The sequence below is a fragment of the Indicator indicator genome, chromosome 15 (assembly GCF_027791375.1).
Source record: "Indicator indicator isolate 239-I01 chromosome 15, UM_Iind_1.1, whole genome shotgun sequence".
NCBI lineage: Eukaryota > Metazoa > Chordata > Aves > Piciformes > Indicatoridae > Indicator > Indicator indicator.
Window position 1 is genome coordinate 5,147,417 of NC_072024.1, and position 23,235 is coordinate 5,170,651.

Sequence of the window (23,235 nt, forward strand, 5' to 3'; positions counted from 1 at the left end):
CGTGGAGCAAGGTGGTGTAGATGTCACCTTGAGTGGACACCCTGCATAAGGGTGGATGTGCAGAGATGTGGTTGCTCTCCTATGAGGATAGACTGAGGGAGCTGAGGTTGTTCAGCTTGGAGAAGAGAAGGCTCCAAGAAGACCTAATAGCAGCCTTCCAGTACCTGAAGGTGGCCTACAAGAAGGCTGCAGAGGGACTGTTTACAAAGGCCTGCAGTGACAGGATGAGGGGCAATGGTTTGAAATTAGAAAAGAAGAGATTTAGATTGGATGTTAGAAACAAGTTCTTTATAATGAGGGTGGTGGAACACTGGAACAGGTTGCCCAGGGATATAGTTGAGGTCCCATCCTTGGAGATATTCAGAGTCAAAGGCTATGAGCCACCTGATCTAGTGGAGGATGTCCCTGCTGACTGCAGAGAGGGTTGGACTAGATGACTTTTGGAGGCCCCATCCAACCCAGACTATCCTGTGATTATATGATTCTATTCTGTGCAGGTGTGACCAGAGCAGGGATAAAGCTCTAACTTTGCTCCATCAGAGTCTTGCCATATAGAGCCTGACCCCAAGGGCAGAGACCTTCATCGGTTTGGGGTCACTGATGGCAAGGGCTCATGGTAGCAGCTGTCACCTCACTGAGCTGCCCTGAGCTTTGTGGCTAGCTCGACTAGAAAACAGGCATTTCTTGCACTGCTACTTGTTCTGGGAATCTTCAAAAATTTCTGGCAGCCAATTTTAGTTGTGCAACCTCTCAGCTGCCAGAACAGATAGAATATGATCATATCACATGAAATGCATGCAGGGTCTGCTATAGCAACTGTATTTCAAAGAGACAACACATATGGTGACTGGTTTCTTTTTGGAATAATATCTATAAGTTGATGATGTTTTATTCAAAAAAGGCTGTAGCTTGAAAGGTTAGGGATGTTCTGATTGTTTAGTGTATGATTAAAGAGAAGCTGCTGTGTTTTTTTGGGCCTATTGAATCTAATTACTGGGAACTAAAATGATCATTTGATTGCACATTTACCTGGAATTATTCTTCTGCAGAGCCAGTCTTAATAATATATAATAATATGTTGCGCTTATACTGTATAGAGCTTCTTGTCTGAGCAACTCAAGAGTGCTTTACAAGTATTCATTAATTAAATAAACCATACAACACCCCTGTTAAGTAGGTGAGTATTTGTTACCCATCCCCTTAAGTCTTGTAGGATTTATTTCTGTTGCTTCTGCCCACCCCAAAGATGCTTTCACAGCTAAATAAGCTAATTTGATAAAAATAACATTTTTTAAAACCATCCTTAGCACTTTCTGCATAAAGGTTTCTTTTGTTGCATTGCATTAATTGCTAGGCTGTAAGGTCTGCTGGTTCTTTGATGGTGGTGGTTGTGTGTGTGGGAGCACAGATGCTTGCCCGCCCTGGTGCGTTCCCATGCCCGGCAGCTCCTCGCATCCCTCGCGGGGACTTGGAGTGTTTTAGAGATGCTACAAGTGCACTGCACTGCACAATCTGATTTTACCTTCATCGCACCCAGCTATGTTGGAAATCACATCCACCCTTAATTTTTCTGATCCAGTGAAGACTTGTTATTAAATTTGAAAGGAGGGCACGTTGCCAGAGCGCAGTTTAAGGTCTCTTCTCCCCTCATGCCCTGGTGTGCTGGCCAGCAGAGGTGGTTCTTCAGCCCTCCCCCAGGTTGCCGAATGTCCCTCCAAAATATGAGGATGCGTCTGGGCCGTAAAATGACAAGGTTTTAGTGGGGGTTGATGGATCTGAGTTTGCAGTCCTTGGTGTCAAACCTTTCCTAGTGGTTCTGCACTGAGATGAAACACTTTCTAACTTGAAGAAGCAAGTGAAACCCGAAGCATATCTGACTCCTTAATTAAATAGGTATTAATTAAATCACTCAGAGAGCACGCACAGTATGAGTTGGGAAGGCTTCTCCCTCCTTCCGTGTAGGCATCTTGCAAAGGGACTATTTTTTTTGTTTTACATTAATGAAGTCTTCATCCTTCCCACTTTTCCACCTACACATGTACTGAACGTCTCCAAGGAGACCAAGAAGGCCCGAGTCCGGTGCTGGCGAATCCTCCAGGAGCAGCAGGCTCGGGTCTTACCCGCTGAGCCTCAGCTGTGCCACAGCCTGTCTTGCAGGGATCATCCTGGCAGTCTCTTGGCTGGGGAGCTGGGTGGGAGCCAGGATGGGGATTTGCTCCTCTTCCTTCTTTCCTCCATGTTTCATCTCTTCTTGCTTTCTCTTCTCCATCTGATGGAGAAGTTGGGCCTCGCAGAGCAGCTGGTTCCAGGACCAGGGTCGCTTTTCCCTCATTTTGAATGAAACTTTGCAACAATCCCTCAGCACATGATGCTGTGCTCGCACTTTCAGGATCTCATCCCTTGCTTCTCCATCCCATAAAGCCACACTGTCCCCTCACTGCTCTGCCTCCTTCCATCCAAGTCCTCACCACTGGTCCATCATGAGCTCTTCATGGTTTTGATGGGATGAGATAATTTATTTGCTTTTCATTGCATTGAGTCCAGCTCCTCGCAGCTTCCTCAGCCTTCAGCACAGAACCTCTGGGACTCAGACTCAGGACAGCTCTGCCTGCCACTAGTTTTCATCTTCCTCCCTCCCCAGCCTTCCAGAAACTTCCCTGAATTCTCCAGTGCTCAGGACAACAGATAGTGATATACGACTGCTCTTTTCTGTAAACCTGGCCTGATCCACTGGAGAAGAGGGAATGGCATGAAAGCCATTACGTGAGCCTTCTTTGTAGCTAGGAGGGCTATAAAGGAGTCAGAATATCTCTATGGTGCTCACCTGCAGTTACTGAAACCCCAGATCTTAACTGTCAAAGTGGGAAATCCAGCAGTGGGACATTGCCCCTATTGCATGAGAGTGCTGAGTTGTTTGTTGTTTGTTTTTTGTTTGTTTGTTGTTTTTTTTTTTATATTTTTTTTGTGGAAGCTACTGCTTTCCTCATTGGAAGTGCTTTGAGAGAGGAGAGGTACCCATGACCCTATGCTGCATGTGTAGCTCCCTGTCTGCTGTAAACTCAATTTTCAAATCTTCTTTCCTCACAGGCTCTCCAGGTGGCACGGCAGCTTCTACTGCAACAGCAGCAGCAGCAGCAACAGCAGCAGCAGCAGCAACAGCAAGTTAGTGGATTAAAGTCTCCGAAGAGGAATGACAAACAGCCAGCTCTTCAGGTAAGTGGAGCCTGTGTGCCTCTGTAAGGGACTGTGGCTTGTAAAAGCTAAATAAATGAATAAATTTGTGAACATTGGGATGGGGCCTTCAGGAGCTTCATCTCAGTGAAGTTCACAGAATGGCTGTGGCTGATGTGAGTGGTGTGCGGACCGGTGCTAGGTGCTCTTGAAAACCCCACCTAGGGCATATTTACAGATCGTGAGCCTGTCCTTTTATCAGTGTCTGGTAGGGTTGGATCATGACAGAATGGAATAGCTTTTGTTACTGTGTCAGTGTGCATAGGAGATTTGCATTAATGTTTCTGTTTGATTGCTGCTCCATTTGTAGTCTGTGTTCACTCAAACCGTTGATTTGCTGTGTCAAGGATATTGGGAAATACTAGGATATCGTATCATCAGTGTTTTTTTCTTTTCCCCTTTTATTGTCTGCTGATTTATGGACATCTTCAGAAATAAAATCTAAATATTATTGGGCTTTGTGCTGTTATGAATTCAGAAAGCTAAAACCAATACAGTATTCCCAAACAGAAGATGTATGCACACATATGGGGCTTTGGAGTACATTCTGCTAGTCTTGCAGGATAAATCACGGGAGTTAAAAACAAGAAAGACCTATTAGGTCATGTATCACATTTTCCTTTTTATTATTTTCTTGTTGTTGTTGTTGCTAGTCTAGTGTTAGAAATCCCAAGAGGTAGTGGGGCCGTTATTATTTTCCTCTGGATGGTTTTCCATAACAAAGCACATGCTCAGGAACTTTCCACTTTAATTCCATCCTCTTGCTCCAAGTAATCCTGCTTGTATAAATACTGAGTCAGTCCCTTGCCTTGCCTCGTGTTCACACTCCTCAAACATCTGAGATACTAACATGTACTTGCCAGTTTTGGCAAATTATATGTATCTAGTTCTGTATGTGTTTTGTAAACTGGCATCTCCAGACCCTTGACCACTTTGCTGGTTCGCAGCTGCTTATTGCCTTGATTATTGCTCTCTTTGCAATTGCAGCGTGTCACTGTATTTTTGATAATAAGTCACCGAATACAGCAGTTCAGCTGCAGTCACACAAAGCCCTGGAGCTGGGACATTTATCTTCTCTCTTATTCTCTATCTGATGCTTCAGCCTCTGTAGCCCCAAATTCTTTCCGGGCTTTTTTTTTCCCCTGCTTGTTGTCATAGCACGTTGTCAAACTCATGTCTGTTTTGCTCTTTCTAATTTTTTTTTTCAGTTTGATATACTATCACCATGAGTTCCCTGACAGCGTTGCTGCTTCTCATGCCTTTTATATGTGCTTCAGATTATTTTCCTCCAAAAATACGAATCCGAGACTCTTTAAATATGTAGTAGAATATGGACGGTAAAGTCAACAGCACTAAAGGCCTTGACAGTAAAGTGAGAGGACCCGATCCTGTGGTTCTTACCCAGTAAATCTGAGGGGGACTTCAAGGGGAGTTTTGTCTGAGTTAGGAATAGCTATTAACTGCAGCTCTTGGCCCAGCCTGGACAACTTCAAGCTTTCGTGGAGTGATTTCATCTTCAAAGCATTTTGCAAATACAAATCTCCAAAACATCCCCAGAAGGAAAGTCTGATAAGTAAGTAGCATTATCCCAGTTCTGGACTGGGAAACTGAGGGAAGCAGGTTAAGAGACTTGCATAGGATCACAGAGGGAATTGGGTTTAGAGGTAGGATTAAGATTCATGAGTTCCTGGCTCCCACCCCCATGCTCAGGCTGCTGGACAACACCTTATGCTTTACAGCCCAGCTATTATTCTTTTGGAAAGTATGAAGCATTTTGTCATTGGTCAGATATACATTTTATTGGCAGCATAGAGTGCCATAATCCAAAGCGTTACATTAATGCTTTCAAAAATACTTTATTTGGTAAATCCATAGCTGATCCATATGCCTTTTAATAGACTCTTCCACTGGGGACATTTTTAATGAGAGATTGTGCTGGCTAGGTCCAGTGTCAGGTACTAAAAGAAGTGCTTTGTTGTGCAGATGTCTTAAGAATAGCTCCAGAGGATGAAATATGACTGTGTTGACCTTTCAGCTGTGAGCTTATTTGTCAGGATTCAAATAAGTTGAAAGGATCAAACCAAACAGTTTCCGTAGTCAGACTGGGAATTGTGTTGCAGAGGTCAACAGTGAAGGCCACATCGTGGATTCCATAACACAGCCAATTGTTGGTATGTATTAAAGTACTGGAGCAGCTCCTGCAGTCAGAGACACAATTAAAATTCTAATTTATTAATGTATACAGAGAGCTGGCCCAGCCTGTCACTCACAGATTCAAATGACTGCCCAGTCTTCTTTTTTTTTTTTTTTTTTTTATTCTCCTCTTCACTCCTGGTGCTTTTGCGGTCTTAAATGTACTGGAAGTCCTCTTGAATGTAGCAGACCCCGAGTACATCCCTGCAATGAAAATCTGTTGCTGCAAGGAAATGGTGGCACTGGGGGTAGGGTTTTTGAGTAAAACTGCACCCACACAAGCAACCACACCCCCTGAAGTCGGGTGGCACCGCATTGACGAGGCAATACCCACTGCTGACAGCATGTAGTGTAGATGTTGAGGGCAGTGGAAATGCTCCTGTTGTTCAGAGGTTTGCTTAAATAACGAACCCAGACGTCTCTGCACTTAGTTTATAAATACAGATGTTTCATTCAGCAGCCACAGTGACTAGCACTAACCTATTTTTTCCAACAAAGAGACCTCGTGTGTAACACAAATGCCATAGGATTGCTTATCTCTGCTGTGCTTGGCAAGGGCACTGGCAAAAAGCTTCCCAACGTGAGCACTGGGGAGCTGTGCTTGAATGAAGTAGGATACAAGGGATGCTGTTCACCCAGGCTTCTGGTTCTCTTAACAAGATGCTGCATGGTCCTGCTGGCCCTGGGAGGGACAGCTGCCATGGTCCCATGCAGAGCTGGAAGATCTCCCTCCAACATGGGCTTGGCAGGTGTTGTCATGTAAACCCCACTGCCACAAACAGATGCAGAAAATTAATCCAGTGTACGCTGTGTGGCTAATCTGGTAGCGCCTCGTGAATAATTTCCTATATTCCTTCTTTATTCACTGATCAAATAGCTGAGGCACTTAAATATATCCTGGCCTCCTGTGGCCATGCTGGGCACAGTGCCTTCAAAAGCGTTTACATGACAATGGGCTCCAAGGATATCTTTGGGGTCTCTTGACCTTGATAACTCTACCTGAAGACTTTCTAGCAACTTTGGAGATATTTAATGTATAAGAACTTGGGCACAGGAGTGGAGATGTGCTCTGCTGATAGCTGAAAAAACCCTAAATCTCCAAATGCACTATGACTCATATTTTGAGCCTATCTTACACCGCTGTGCTTTATATTTGGCAGTGACCTCCATTTTCACAGCCTCATGACACAAACAAAAGAAAATTGAAAGTTAAGGAATGGATTTAGTAACCAGAAGTTGGGAAGAGAGTATGAAAAATATCAGCCCCTCAAAAATTACTGGAAGTGAAAAAAAAATACTAAAGCACATTTGATAATATATTTGCCATAGACACTGGATTTCCTTGCATCTCTGAAACAAATAATTTAACAGGCCAGGTACGCTCAGGATTTTGAAAACGTGCACATTTTTCCTGGCCAAGATAAATATATCTTTGTATTAATAGATGTATTGATTAAAATTTGCAGTTTTAATTGCTGATGCTCTTAACGATTATTCATTTTGGTTCTTCAAGCATTTTAGTTGCTGGCAAGAGCACACAGATTGGAAACAAATCAAGAGACACATTTTTCTCCCAAGAAAGTAAAAGTGCATGTGTGTTTTGGCAATACTAAAAATACAATTTTTTATTTTTTTAAAGACATAAATGTTGTGTATTGCACTGAGCTGAAAGTTGGATACTGGACTGAAAACAGATTTAGGGCATTCAAGCCAGTATCTCACAATTGAAACCCCTCACTTGACTTTTTTATGTGATTAAAGGAGATTTGTTGTGTGATTGTTAACCTGCCTGTGTTTGGAGAGGAGAAATAACGAAATTACTAAGATGGAAACTTTTGTTTTCGGTTGACAAAACACAAAATAAATCTTCCCTTTAAGTCATGGCCAAGAAAAGAATTTGGGTTTGGTTTAGATTTTCAGGGTGAGACTGGAGGAGGTTGGGAGGACAGAGCTGTCCTCGCCTTTGCATACCGCTGCTTTTTAGAGCAGCCTCTTAGCTGGGCTTTTGTAGAATTTAATTTGCATGCTGTATCATCTTAGTATCTCTTTCCAGTATCTTGAGAAATAGAAGAGGGCAAGAGGGGAAAAAAAAAATCACTGTGGCTCAGCGTTGGGGGCAATTGTTATTGTTTTTTATGAAATTAGAAACCGTCAGCTCGACAATGTAATAAACACTGAAAGGTGAATGGAAGAGTATTCTGTTTCGCTTGGAGCACACAGGAACCAGGTTATGTAGCCTCAGGTTTTACAGGCAGGATACCTGCTTTACATAGTGGTCAATTATGTCTCAGAAATTACATCTCAGCAGATAATTTGGGAGTGGAAGTGAATTTGCAAGTGTATTTATTCTATTCATACGAGTATCTCTCTGTTTTACTCTTAAACACAGGAATTGATCTCAATTTGGCCTCAGACAAGCCAAAGGGAATTTTACCACCAACTCAATCTGGGTCAAGATTTTACTTCTGCAGAGTTTAAATAGTTAATCTGTGAAAATTTCACTTGAGTCCTTCATTTTTTATTTTTGACTTTGGAAATAAAGTGAAGTTGAGTTTTGCTGGTTTCTACCAAAGAACCTATAGCTCTTTTATTTTTCATCCCTAAGCCCAGTTTTAGTCAGTTATTGGAATGTGCCTCTGAAGTGCAAATAACATCCACCTCACAAACAGAACAAAATCTGAGTCAGGTCCTCAAAATTACATGATCAGCTTGAAAATTTTAATACTAAGGGTTTTTCTTTTTTAGTGAAACCTGTAGGCCTTTTTTTGCTGCCCTTTTATATTTTTGTTCAAAGCCTTTAGTGTTCAGTTTTTCCAGCTTCTCAGCCTGAGCAGAAAGGTGACAAATGCAGTTGTTTTTCTCAGAAGTAGTTTATGATTGTCCTGTAATTGCACGATTCCCCAAAAAAAGGGATGGCTTCTAGGAAGATAGCCATACATTGGGAGAGAGCTGGCAGTACAAGGTACTGTCAGCAGATAGGATTATTCTCATTTTATAGCCATGTAAACCCTGGCAGAGAGATATTAAGTGACTCACCCAAGGTGGGATTGCTGCAGACCTTAAGTGGTGTTGGAATTGCCTGGCTTCTGCTGGGGTATTTGGGAATTTGGCATCTGCAGGTTAGAAAGAATTTGGTGCTGAGAGATGAAACTGAAAGTAGAAGCCAGGATCTCTCTTTTCCAGCCCTGTGTCTTGTTAGAGCACTCTTGAATATAATTTTGTAACAGGTTTCTGCTTTGACATGAAGCATTTAGAGAACAGGTCTCTGAAAAAAAAAGTGATTTCTGACCAGGTTGAGAGCAGGGCTGTCTGTGCCCAAGTCTGGCTGTGTGTTACCCACCTCAGGGAAGGGGAAAACAAATGAAACCTTCCTGACTGGTCAGAAATGTGTAAATTGCTGACAAAATGACACATGTAATTAAGAGTGCTCCTGCCATTTTACCTTGTGGTTTACACCTACAGTGTTGAAAAAAGAGAGTGACTCCCACCTCGCTAATTACCATTATCACTGAAATGGTAGGGTTTGAGTCATTAGTTCCATGTGCATTTAATTAGAGGAAGGCTGAAATTGGATTTAACTTATTACTTTTTCATGGATCACTTTCTTGTCATCACTTCAAATTGGATTGCAGCCCCAGGTAACTAATTATGAGCACCACAGGATCAAGAGTGAAAAAAAGGTAATTAGGAATAACACTGTTGGACCCTTGCTGGTAGTCCACTTGTGCTTGGGAAGAAATGAGAAGGGTATTTTGTAGTATTACAGATTAGGGAGTTAAAGGTATGCACTGCTGCTAGGAATCATGGGAGCCTGCCCCCTCCTAGAGCGGTTTATATGATGTACAGCTGGGTTGAAGATGTTACAGCGACATGGTTCCACAATCAGCCCCTTCAGACCAAGATTAAACTTGTAAAAGCAACAGATCGGTTGTAGGTATGAGGCATGAGGCATCTCAACTACCAGGGTCCGGCCCTACCTGATTGCACTGCGCTGTCTTCAGCCCTGGTATGGAGTGGTTTAAGTACAGCGAGCTAGAATTGATAACAAATTAATGAACCTATTAATGATCCAAAAAGATCGTTCCTATCTGACAGGGAGATATATCAATCAGGAGAACAACGGTGAGGTTGATGATGTGTGTGTCAGGAACTGAGCTCGCCTTGCTGCTGTGATAAAATCAGGACATAGCTTCTCTTTTGTTTGCTGGAGAGGTCTCTCTTCTGTTTTGCTGTTTGTGGGGAAGGCTTGCTGGGTTGGGTTGTCTCTATTTTATTTTTTCTCCTGAGTTGGTTTGTCTCTTTTTAATTTTTTCTTCTAGTTGGTTTGTCTCTTTTTAATTTTTTCTTCTAGTTGGTTTGTCTCTTTTTAATTTTTTCTTCTAATTGGTTTGTGTCTTTTTAATTTTTTCTTCTAATTGGTTTGTGTCTTTTTAATTTTTTCTTCTATGCCAGTTTGTCTCTTTTTTATGTTTTTTTTTTTTCTTCTGGGCTGGTTTGTCTCTTTTTTATTTTTTCTTCTTTTTGTTTTTGATCTCACAGATATGATTGCCAAGTTCTGCTTTCTCGAGAAAGTGCTTTAAAACAAACTGGTTTATTTCCATGTGCAGAACAGAGTTCAGAACTGCAAGTAATCAATTTTATTGACACAGTCTGGAAAAAAAAAAAGTAAAAAGTTGATGAGAGTTGAAGGATGTGAAAAGATTGAAATTTCAAAGTACCCAACACTGAGTGCAGGAAAATTTCAGAAGTAGTTTCATTAAGCAGAGAAATCTATTGTGTAAGGATCTGTAAGAGCAAAGTCAGTTTCTAGGTCCTAATGATACTACGAGGAGGTTGTGGCTGCTGGTTTTTGCCTTTAGAAAAGTTTCTGAAGTTCTCATAGCAGTGAATCACAGTTCAAAGGCTAGCACAATTTCCTTAAGTGGTTGAAAATGGCTTTTAATGCTCTGTTAATATAGGCAAATATTTGTGAGTCAGTGCTGGGTAAGTGATGCATGCTCATTACTTCCTGATGTAAGCAAAGTGTAGGAAATGCTGTGAACGCCATGCAGAGATGGTGAGACTTAAGAATAACAAAATTCAGTTATGGAAGTTAAGTATTCCTCGTTTAGTTGATGTTACAAAATAAATCTAGAGATTAAAAAGTATTACCTTTAATACAGAAAAAAAGAGAATCTCCTCTAATACATCTCAAATTGATTTACAGTTTTTATACATAATATTCATCTGTGGTTGAAAAGGGGGCAACTTAAGGTCGAGTGATGTAGTGTTTCCATTCTTCCATATGAGTCTTACTGTGTGTGATAAAAGCAAACTCCTTTATTTTGTCAGTCTGCAGGAATTTCTGATGAAGTGCAGGGGTCACTTTTCTGTCAATCTGAGTAGGCAGCATTTTTGAACTACTGTTTTTTGCACTCCCCTCTCCCCACAAACCGTGGCCCTGATCTGACACGTGCGTGCACACACACACACACACTTAAGAGCGCTGCAGTCTGCAACTTATTAATACACAGTGCTGGAGCCTGTCCAGTGGTTAGAAAATTTCCTGAAGCCTGGAATAACAGCAGTGGGTGCAAGTGCCATCGAACAGAAGTGACAATGAGGGGCAGTCCGGCCCGCCTGGCCACATGCCCAGGCTGGAAAACCAGCTGAGATACTCAAACGCAGGAAGATTGACACGGTGCATCTGGGAAATGCTCAAAAAGTTGGGTTCTTGAAAAAATTACCTTCTGTGATCATAAGACATCATCTGTTTTCCTACAGAGATTGTTTATAACAGGGTTTTCAAGCACTTGTCAAATAACCAGGAGTGAAGGAAACAGGCTAAAAATCTCTTACCGTTCAGATGAGTCCTGGTGTCATTGGAAAAAAAACAAACTCTCGTCACAGAGATCTGGAGCTTCCCAAGTCAGAGGGTGCTTGGGAGAAGGAGAAAAGGAAACTATTAGTCAAAAGCCACACGGCGAGTCCTCGTGGAGTGGGGAGTATAGGATGGGGAAGGTGGTGGCCCGGGGGCGACGCGCGCAGCCGCCTCGTTACAGGAGTTGCGAGGTGAAGTCATACCTAGCGACTGGCTTTGGTGTTGCTTAGCTTTTGTTACTTAGCTGTGATATCATGGGCCAAATATTATAAACATAGCACGGCTATAGCTTGCTTGTGTAACAAAAGATCAGGAACTTTTATTAAGTTTGTTTTCCTTGTCATATTGTAAAAATTTATTATGTGTACTGTGTATATTAGAAACAGATTTGGGTAATTCTGTCTAAATGAAGTCATCCCAGCTATTTCCAGACTGTCTGTTTCCAGTTGTGAATAATTTTCATACATCAGATGGTTGTCATATTTAGTAGCTTTCTACATTTTAAATAGGACATATCCCATTTTGAACTTCCATGGACTTTGGCCACCTCTAATTTTTAAGGCTATTTTGTGGCAGGAGGATGTTCAGGTACTGGGGCAAGGCAGAGCTGGGGCAGTGCTGGAGGAGTCCCAGTGCCTTTCTGCACCAAAATAACAGCTTTCTAACAACTGCAGGAGTATTTGTGGCTTTCAGCAGCACGTGCTGGGAAAGAAGAGCCTGCCAGATACCTATTTCAGCTTGTCCCTTTGTGTTCACACTTTGAAACAAATATGTTAAAGAAACACTAAAGAAAAAGTACTATGTATCAAAAAACTCCTTCATAAATCTCTCAAAGAATACTTTTTTTTTCTTTTAACAGAAGTGTGAAAGAAGTTCGTGTTTAAATGTCTAATGTTTGAATTTAAATCACATACACATCTAGCAGCTAAATTACTATGACTTCTTTATTTTATTTTAATCCTCAAGGCTAAGTTTCTTTAGTCAGTGTGGGGAGGAAGCTCTGGTGTTCCTCATGCACCAACCAGAAGGAGTATGCACTGGAGGAATCTGATGATCACAGAGCAAAATCTTGCCCTAAACCTGTCAACTTTGCCAGAAATACTTCAGCTACAGCAATTTGTTTTAAAAGAAAGAGAGGGTGAAAAAATATCAGAGGAGAAAGAGAGAAGGCATTTTAATCTAGCTTGTTTGAGCAGAAGAGAGCAGCTGTTTGCCTCGTGTTTAAATCTCTAGAGCTAATAGTGAAGTTTCAGGGCAACAAGTGCAAAATAACAGAATAAGAGGAAACTAAACCCAGGGAAACAACTGGAAATGCCGCTTGGATGTGGCTTCGGAGCTTGACAGTTTTACAGCTGTGTCGTCAGGCTGGCAAAATACGTAGTGGTGTGTGCAAAGAAAAGGCTGTTGCGTTGCTGAAATGTTTTTATTTTCCTGATAAGTGTAATCTGTCTTTTATAAATTACTAATCTATTTAAGGTGTAACATTAATGGCACATAATCTTGAGTCACTGAAAGCCTAGAAAATTAAAGTAGACGGAAGGCACAAGAAAAAGAACTGTACTTTGTGTCAGGATGAAGTTCGATGAAGCATGGAGAAGATGAAATAGATTATTAAATAAGCTTTGAGGGGAGATGGAAAAGGCACCAAAATCTCTCATTTTGAAAGGAATTAGTTTACTTGATTATATGCAACTGTATCACACTCAGGGAAGTATAAGACAAATGAAAGCAAAACAAAATTTAATTGAGCTATTATTTTGCAGACTTTGGCTCCGTTTCAGACAGCCTAATCAAATTGCGCTTTGCTCAAATAACTAATGTTAAATGCAGTCTACCAACAGATGTTTAAACAGAGACTAATTGGAAAATCTGCATCCTGGGTTTAGTGTGTCTAGCTAAAAAAGTTTTGAATTTGCTATTGGAAGGGGAGGTAGGAAATTGGCAGGAGGAGCTCAGGTAGCCATGAGGTGCGTGGAGGCAGTGGTGCCTGTACCAGAGCTGCTGCGGTTGCTGATGCTGTACCTTGGTACTGTTTCCCTCTCAGAAAGTTGTCCTCCATCATGTTACATCATGGGAGTTGTGTGGCATCTCCATAGCTTGTGCCATGTGCTGGAGAGCATGGAGTACATAGTGCACTGGAGCACGTGGATTGAGGGTGTCTAAAGCCATGCAGGGGAATTATCAAAGCTCAGCATTTTCTTGTCAGTTCTGTCACCTTGGTGTTTTTTAAGCAGTATGGATTCAAGTCATATGTTGCCATGTTTTAAGTTTTTTAACCTGTGGGGTATAGCTCAGTGTTGAGCCTTTTATGATGCACCTATGCAGGATGTGGACCTCTTGGATGGGTTGCATCATGGGGTAAATGGCTTGGGTCAGATTTTTCCTGGGTTTAAGCAACAACCATCCAAGGAATACTCTGGAGTCAATAGGTCCTTCCTACCTCTTCCTATCTCTGACTTTTTTCAAATCAGTTTTATACCGGAGTCATTCCAGTTCTACCAAGGTGATCAGTTCTGGTTTGCCCAATGGTAGTGATCACATCTGCTGTGATTTCTTGGTTGAATGCTTGATTTTGTGCATTTTGCTGGTCGTCAGGAGACTTTGGGCTGAATAGTTACTCATGGTTTGTGTCTTGGGCTTTGTGTTGCGTAGGTGTGGTGCATATTTCCACATTTGCTGTGGAAAACTTCTATCCCAAGGGCTTTATTGTCCTAGGGAATGGGGTTTTCTGCATTCAGACAGCTTTTGGAAAAATGTGAGTTTTTATCTATACAGTCATGAAGCAAAAGGCAAAAATCACAAAGACTTGAGACAAATTTCCCATCTTTGATTGGAAAAAGAAAATCAGTAGAATTGTGGGGGCTTTTAATAGCTCAGACAAACATCCAAAACAAACCTGTTGGGAGATGCCAACTGCCAGCCTAGCCCATTGGTTCACAGCCAGAGAGCAATTTTAGTCATTTGAATCCTGTTAATTTTGCTTGTGAGAATAGATGCTTGATGACCTGTTAGTTGATGATTGGTCATCATTGTCACTGGCCACATTGTTCATTGGTGAACCTTCTCTCTCCATCCCAGCATGAGTGCGTCAGGCCAAGGCAGCAACTTGTCACCTTAAACTGGGCTGTAACCCATGCCTAAATTTCGTGTGGTGTTCTTCAATGGATGATTACTACACAATAAAAGTGAGACATAATTTGATGACTGATCTCTAAAGATCTGTCTCTCACAAAGATTTGTTCACTGCTGTTTCCATGGGACCTCATGACAGTGCTGGTTTTGCACAGGGTTAATAGCCAGTATGCAACAGGGGAGTACCAATCTGAGTATAAAAAAGCCCAATAATGCTCTTCCCCCCTGCCCCAGTTTACCAGTTGGAACCCTAGAAAAGATATATTTTATGGCTTGTAAACACACAGGCAGATATTTCAGGAGAGCTGCAGACAGCTGTAATTTTGTGAATATGCACAAATTACTTGGAAAACAAATATTCCTGTGCCTACACAGCTGTATTCACAACCATGGCCCAAAATGCCTTTTGCATGATGCCCACGCCTGGTTCTATGGAATATAATGATGCTTGAATGAAGAAAACGTGATTTAACAGTAAAGTCAGAAGTAGTACTTGCTGTGCAGACCTGTACTACTGGCTGAGGTGTTGGCATGGGAATGGATAAACCATTTCAGAAAAAATGAGAAGTAACTAAGGCACCTACTTGTACTCAGATCAAGACCTGAATGCTCAAAGTTTTGTAGTAGAGATGAATGTCTCTGTGTCTTCCAGAGATGCCACGTGCTGCTTGTGCCATCCTACAGGGGAAACATGAAATTGGGTAATTGCTGGTTAAAGAGGTCTGTGGGGCTGCATCTAGGTGCCTATGGGGAGGAGGGCTATAGGCAGGAGGTGGGAGCTTCCCAGGCTTCATGGAGGCTATGGGTCAGCATCTTGCCCAGCCCTTTGCTTCCCAGTTATCTGCACCCAGGTGGATTTGCAGAGCGCAGCCAAGCTGTCATTCACGTCATCTGATTGTGTGCTGGTGGTGTTTCTTCTGTTTGTCCTTTTACTGTGTGATAAGGGGTTTCTACAGGAAAGTGTGAATAACAAGAGAGGAGGCAAAGAAAATCCCTAGAAGTGAAAACAAGGCCAAGCAAGGAGGAGTAAAGCACAAGCTGGCAAGAGCCAAAGGCTGGGCACTGATTTTTCTTTTAACTTTTGTGTTTATTCAAAGGCTGTGGATACAGGTTAGCTTCCTTTGCTCAATATTTATTGCTAAGTTACTTGTCTTAAACGGGAACAATGAGCACTTTGTTGATTGGGTTAAGAGATTGTCCCATTTTATTCGGTCTCCTGCATCTCTCTCTCTCTCTATCTGCAGGTGTTAAGCAGTTTATTTTAATTTCAGATTTCTAACCCTCCATTGTGGATTGCTGCTGTGCCACCAGCAGCAACCCTTGAGGGACTATTGTTCGTCTTTCCAAAGTGGTGGGAGCACACAGCAGAGCTGGTAGCTTCTGTGAAACTTGACCTTCCTTGATGATGCTACACCTTGCAGATTTGGAGCAAGATAAACATTTTAAAGGAGAGGGAAAATATCAGAGAGGTCATTTTCCATCAGAAAAGGTTGTTGAAATGTTCTGTGCAAGGATTAAAAATAGGAGGGGAAAAAAAGCAACCAACACCATAATGGCAATAGTTATAATATATATACACATATATATATGTATAAATAATATATATACATAAATAAACATATATGTATACATATATATAAATACACATATATATTTATATATATAAATATATATTAAAAACATATGGCTGTTTTACAGCCATCAGAGATGCTGCCCAAATTAATTCATAGGACAGTGAATATCTCCTTTCTGTTAACCACACTAACCCTTGAGCAGACAGCTGAGCAGAAAATCAGTAAAGTCACAGCATAGTGAATGATGTCTGTACTGATTTCACCCTAATTTAGCAATGGCAATGACTTGGGTGTTATTAGGAAGTGACCCATCCTGGACAATCTCCCAGCCTGCAGCGTTTGGAAAGTGCCCCCAGAGTATCTGGGATTTCTCTGGAGTAGGAGCATTAATAGAATGCAGAACATAGTTGTTTTTAAATCACGTTGTTGCCAGCTACAAGGGAAGGTATGTTTATGATTTCCTTCACTGTTATTTTTCACTTGGGCTTGTTGCTTGGAAAGTATGCTCATTCTGAGTCCTTCACTCAGCTGTCTCTACCCAGAAGAAAAACAAACCCATTTCTACTGGGAGAGTCCAGCAGTGGACACAACAGAGTAGCAGGGCCAGCTGCAAAACTGTGGTGGTGGTTTGTTGCTAATTCTGCAGGAGTGAGCACAGGGGACCACCCTGTCTTTGGGGGGAAAAAAAGGAAAGAAAAACAAAACAAAAATAAAAACAAGCCTTTCAGTCTGTAGCTTTGATTTTGCTGGGAAAAAAACCAAACAAACAAACTGGGAAAAAAAAAAACAGCAAATGGCCTCATTCCTTGCACAGGATGCTAGAATAATTACTGGGGCAGTTTTTCCATTCCTGGTTGCTTTTGCCTCACACCTGTAGGAGGCCTTTTCCTTTGCTTCTGTGCTTCACCACCAAAGGACTTTTATTTGAAAACACGAGGAAATTCAATTTCCTAACACACCTCTCAAGTCAGGGCAGTTACAGCAATAGGAGAGTTGCAAATGGCTCATGTGTGAACAGTTTAGGATGGAGCTATTGGTATGGGGCCATGCTGAGGTGCGGGAGAGGGAAGATAATTGTAAATGTTCTGGTGGGGATCTGATTGACAGCTTATTGTCTGCAGGCAGTTGAGTAAAGAATAGGAAATGAGTTAAGTGTAGGGGATCTGGCAGGCTGCAGGCTCTCCTGATGGCAGCTGCTGCATTGAGCGAAGCATCCACAGCTCCCAAACCAGCCCTGGGCAGGGGAGCCCATGGCACCCTCCTTTCTGAGATACAGCCAAAAGATGTGTGAGATGAGGCTGTGTCTTATTTACTCCTGTTTGGCCATCAAGGGTGCTTAGGATGGTCTTGTCCCACAAGATGTGTGGAGTGATCGCAGCTGGTGTGCTACCGCAATGTGTTTCTGACCGGTTAATGTGGAGGGACAGGAGGGATGTCTCACAGTGCAGGGCCCATGAGAATCCCCTAATGAACTGTTAAATGTTGCAGAACTGCACGTGCTAAAGGTAAAAATACTAAAACCAAATTCTCCTCCCCCAGAATCTGTCTGTATTTTTTAAATCTCCTTGTCTATGTACATTACAAAAAAAAGGCAAACACCCCAAACCAAAAAACAAACCCCACCAAAACAACCAAACACAGTAAGCCCAGCTTTGCATTGTCAGTGCAGGCTGCTGAGCCAGATTTTACTACTGAGCACACTGATGTGTCTTCCCCTGAGGTATGGAAAGATCTATGTGTGCTAAGCAGGTGTTTTCGTTTGTTTAATTGGAGCTGAGTTTAGCACAATATTACAGATAAATGAATTACACATGTTCAGTGATTCAGAGAAAGCAAGTGTTGTTTTGCTCAAACACTTGTCTTCACGTCCAGGTTTGCAGAGATTGTGTGCTGGTGAACATGGACAGGGGTCTTCTGAAAACAAAAACCAGTGTGTGCATGAGAAGAGCCTGATGGCTGGTTGCAAACCCAGCAATAACTATTGCACCTTTGTTGAAGTTGTAACATTTTAAATAGTGTCCTGTTTTGACAAACTAGAAAAACCACAATTCTGAAAAAGAAATGCATGAGGCCTGTGTCAATAGTTGGTGGCTTCTCTGGGCGGGACGCTTTGGGGTGATACAGGCTAGTGGTACCAGGGAAATCCAGGAACCACTAAGGTCTCTGGGGTTTCTCGGTGTGCTGTACCCAGAGCAGCTGGCTGCATGCACATTGCTTGGCAAGAAGACTTTGCTTCCCTCAGTGGGGTTTTTATTTATTGTTAGTTCTTTTTTCCATCTCTTTTTTCACTGGACTTCCCAGACTCAACCTGCCACCCTGGGTACTCTGGGGCACAACTGCCAACAGTGCCTCATGCCTGCTAATAGGTTTCCCAGCAACAGGATGGGACCCCTGGGTCCCAACACAGCCTCCACACAGGAGCAGCACTGAGCACTGGCAGGTCTTCCAGCAGCAGGTTGGGATCCTTGGATCCCAGCACAGGGATCAGCATGGGTGATTGGCTTGGCCCTGCTCTCTGTTGCCAAGGAGCACCGAGCAAGAGTCCACGGAGCAGCTCAGAGGTGCTGCCTTTCAAAGGATGTGCAAAACAGGTCACGTCATGCAGCGTCTCTCCTGGTTTTGAGTAGTCCCAGCCCTTCCTTGGCCAGCTTCCAAATGGCTAATTACATTCAACTTACCCAAATTTCCTCTGCAGATTCAATTGTAAACTATTTTCTCACTGCGTCCTGCCAGTGTTGTATATAACTGCGCTGTGCAGCGTTAAACAACTGTCACACGCAGCCCAGAGCCTGTGGAGTTTTAGGCACAGAAAGTAAAAGGCTGAATCAGAACTTGTGGTGAACTTCACACAGAGTATTGTTTGTCCCCATTCAGTTCATGAAGTATGTTGGAGCAAGCTTCTGGATTAAAGGTGTGGTTGGTGTCTAACAGTGCCAGCACTTTGAGATCAGTGGTGATTCAGGAACATCCTCTCACGGATGTCCTCACCTTCAAGCCCTCTCAATAATAGAAATTAAGGCTGTTTAGTTGCATTCCTCAGTCATTTAGGAATTTGTTAATGTATCACATGTAGAGCTACTGTGTATATTCCTTCCCTTCCCACCAGACTCCTGACAGGGTCACTCCCATCCGTGGGCTGCAAAAGAATAGTTTTGTATGGCAAGGACTAAACTCTTCCGGTACTTAAAGGGGTCCTCCAAGAAAGTTGGAGAGGGTATTTTACAGGGGCAAGGAGTAATGGCTTCAAACTGAAAGAGGGGAGTTTTAGATTAGATGTAAAGAGATTCTTTATTGTGAGGGTGATGAGGCACTGGAACAGGTTGCCCAGAGAAGTTGTGGATGCCCCCTCCCTCTTTCAAGGTGAGTTTGGATGGGGCTTTGAACAATCTGGTCTAGTGGCAAGTGTCCCACTAGATGATCTTTAAGGTCTCTTCCAACCCAAAGCATTCTGTGAGACTATGATAGAGAACACCAGCAGGTCTTACCCACATGGGTACCCATATAAATCTGTACCTAGCAAGGTCTTCATCCTATGATGTGATCCAGGTAGCAGGTCTCAGGGCAGCAGTGTGTTCTTCTAAAGGAAGCCAAAGGCATGTGGGGAAGTGGTGTGTGATCTAGGAAGTGTTCCTGCATCATCCTTCAATTAAATGGAGTCACCACAGTAAATCACAGCTGAAAGTGACTTGGAAGCTTTTAAAGCTGTTACTTGTTTGAGGCTTTTCCTATTGCACACATTGGTATGGGATTTTTCTGCAGGAGGCTCCTGGGAATTAATGCATGTCCAGACCCAGCAGCAATCTCAGAATGTTTGTGGCAGTCTAATCTATAAAGTTTTAATTATATATATAGCTGAGTAAATAGCTTGAAATCTCTTTAAACTCTTTGTTCACAAATGTATATTACAAAGTGCCCATCCCACATGCACCCACCCTTTTCCTTCCTTCCTCGTTTTACACCCACTTCCAGCAAGGCTTTGGCTCGTGGCATCCCTCCTTGTGCCGGGAGCCACGTCTGGAGCTCCCTCCCCATGGGACTGGCCTGGCTGGAGCACCAAGCCCCTCTGCTCTGCCATCCTCCTGGCATGTGTCCAGTGCAGAGGACAGTGCAGAAGCTGTTGAATGTGTCTGGGTTTCCCACTTGACATGCAACCCATTCGGGAAGCTGATTCTTGCAGCTTCAAACACTTTAATGAGATGCAAATTGTTTGTGATGCTGCCTTATTAAATGTATTGTAATTTTAAAATCATTTGCTTGTTAATTGTATTTAAATAGCTGCCACTTAGACAAGCAGAAAGTTTCCAGAAAGATAAATTGTTGTGGGTTTTTTTTTTCCTTTTTACTGTGTTTGAAAGCAGCCCTGATGACTTACTTCTCTTGCCTACTTTGATCCAGCACTTCCCATGGAAGTGTGCCCTGGCCTGGCTTCTCTCCTGATCCTTAGCCTTTCCTCCAAAGAAGAAATACTCCCTCTGTTAGCTTTGTGCTGTGAAACCACAGTCCCCTGAGAAGGTGACACAATGAAGTGGCTTTGGAGCTTTAGAGTGGAGACAACTTATTTTCCCCCCCTGCTCAGCCAAGGTGGATCAACCTAGGTCAGATTCTGAAGCATGCATGATCTGAATGCTGCCACCCCCATACAGATCCTAGAGATTTGGGGGGTGCTTACATCTTTTGAGCCCCTGGAGATCCCCAGCCCATTTTTATGTCAATGTATGTCTGCCAGGTTGCCGAGGCAAGGTTACCCTTCCTCAGCACCTTCAAAGCTCTGTCTCCTGCATGTTAAAATACATGGCAAAGTTTCTCTTGGCTCTGATTGAGCAATGTGAGGTCCCTACTGACCTCACTTCAGCTTAGTTTAGAGCTGATTTTGATCCTGCATCGTTGCTAGCTTTGGCATGGAGCAAGCTACACACTATCATTTGTGTTTTATTTCTATTTGAAATACCATCTTGGAAAATGAAAAATAATATTTCCCTATCAGTTTGTTCATTCTTCTTGCATTGGCTGGAGGCCCCCATGCTACCAGTGCTCTTGATTCTTGTTTTCCAGCTCCTCCATCTTCAATGCCAGACCTTCATGTCAATTCCTTCCTCCTTTCCCCTGTGACATTTCATATTCTCTTTGTTTTCATTCTGCATCTTTGTTGTGTGGCAGGACCTGTAAAAATATTTAATAATTAGCAGCTCAATAGCACTCTTCACCTTCAAAGCAAGTGTAGGCATTGAATCACCACAGCTCTGCTGGCAATGGTACAATATTGACTTGTTACTTCACCAGTGTCACAGAGGCAGCAAAAGCTGCATTTTTATGGAGGCCAAAATGGGGTCTTTGTTTTTTTCTTCTTTTTTTTAGAGCATAAAATTGGCAAAAAAATAGAATTCTCTCCTAGGCTGACACTTCATTTGCCAAATTTCAGCATAGAGCCAGTTTTTAAAGCTGAGTAATAAACACCTGAAAAGTTCTGGTTTATAATGGCAGTGCTGAAAAGCCATTAAATGAATGGCTCTGCTAGAACACAAGAAAACCCTCTTAAACTGTCGAAAAAAAACTGTAAAAGCTGGACAGAGGCTTAGCAAATGCCAGCTCTGCCTTTGAGTCTGGGGCTGAGGGATGCAAAGTGAACCTGTGGGGACTGGTAGGGGAGATCATTAGGAGTGTCCCTTCTCAATGATGGGAAAATGGTGCTTTCCCAGATATGGACTTCAGTGAGCATCCCATCCCAGCTGAGCATCTCTCCAGATTTCTCAAGCCACAGAGAGAGGAATGCAAAGAGGAGCAATGGGGATGGAGCTCCAGGGACGCAGAGAGGAGAATTTGGGACAACAGGGAAAGCCTGGAACAAAGAAGGAATTGAGGGCTGCAAGGCAGCAGAGGAGATTTGAGAGGGGAAACAGTGCAACCAGCAGCAGAAGGAGAGGACACAGTCTCAAGTTGTGCCGGGGGAGGTATAGGCTAGATGTGAGGAGGAAGTTCTTCACAGGAAGAGTGATTGTCCATGGGAATGTGCTGCCCGGGGGGGTGGTGGGGTCTCTGTCCCTGGAGATGTTCAAGAGAAGCCTGGATGAGGCACTTGGTGCCATGGTCTGGTTGATTGGATAGGGCTGGCTGATAGGTTGGACTCGATGATCTTGGAGGTCTCTTCCAACCTGCTTGATTCTATGATTCTATTCTATGATGTGGATTGCGGGATTGTAAACCTCTACAGGAGCATGGTCCATAGTGACCTCAAGGGAGACATCGCCAGCATAGTGGCAAGAAGCCCTGTTTGACTTGTTTTCTCCTGGACCTGAAGTGTATATTTCTGTACAGTTTTGAGGAGGTGAAGGCAGCTCTGCTTCCCTTGGCCTGCGACCTGTGGCTTGCTAGAACATGCAGATGCAAATGCCACGTCCCAGAGAGCATCCTGCATGCAGATGGCCTAGGGCAAGGCATCAAGCCCATCTCCCATGGGATCACACAGCCCATATCCAGCTCGGACCCTCTCCCCTTCCTAGCAGGGGGTCTGCTGGCAGGGGGTGCCGCAGGGAAGCTGAGCTGTAAGAGCAGAGTAGTAAAATAGCAAATTGACCAGTAAAAGAAATCAGTAAATGAAGGGAACAGCTATTAATGTGCCAAGCCAAGACGTATAATTATACCCTAGGACTTTTCCAAACTAATACATGTTAAAGGTGTAAACCTATTAAAGGAGAGATTTTTCTGTGCAGGGAACTTATGTAGATAGAAGGATTTACACTGTATTTTATTCTTGTATTATAAGGTATAAGGAACATTTGAGCAAATCCAGTCATTTCTATTATTCCAATATCATGCTTTTTTCATACCATTTTATGCAATTCCTCAAAAACTTTGGCACTAATTCTCTTTATATTGTTAGGAATTTTCTTTTTAAAACAGAATTCTTTTTCTCAAATAGTTAATTAGATTTTGAACTTCAAATACAGTACTTTTTTTCTTTTTTTTTTTTTTTTTTTCCCCTCCCAAGAATAGGGGTGTTAGATCCATTGTGCTGGCCAAATTACAGTTTGGATAGTTACATTCTCTCTGCTTAATCACCCTGCAATTTCATTCCAGTGAGGGATTTGGTGCCTCAGGTGTCCTGAATTCCTCCAGAGTTCTGTGTGGTGAAACTGCTGCCACCATCCACCCCAGAAATGTCTGCATTTAATGGCAGAGAAATTGTCCTCTCCTTCCAGACCATAAATAATAGCATCACTCCCACAGATGGCTTTTTCTAGTATCCCT

At 42.7% G+C, this 23,235-nt stretch overlaps 1 protein-coding gene across 11 annotated transcripts in view; it reads left to right on the forward strand.

Annotated features, from left to right (window-relative positions):
- The window catches only part of FOXP1 (forkhead box P1), a 164,324-nt gene that overhangs the window by 52,064 nt on the left and 89,025 nt on the right, over positions 1–23,235 (forward strand). For all 11 annotated transcript variants that reach the window (XM_054387413.1, XM_054387409.1, XM_054387411.1 and 8 more), the window contains one exon: positions 3,088–3,213. In XM_054387413.1, the coding sequence (XP_054243388.1) occupies positions 3,088–3,213 (126 nt within the window). The remainder of the gene's footprint in view (positions 1–3,087; positions 3,214–23,235) is intronic.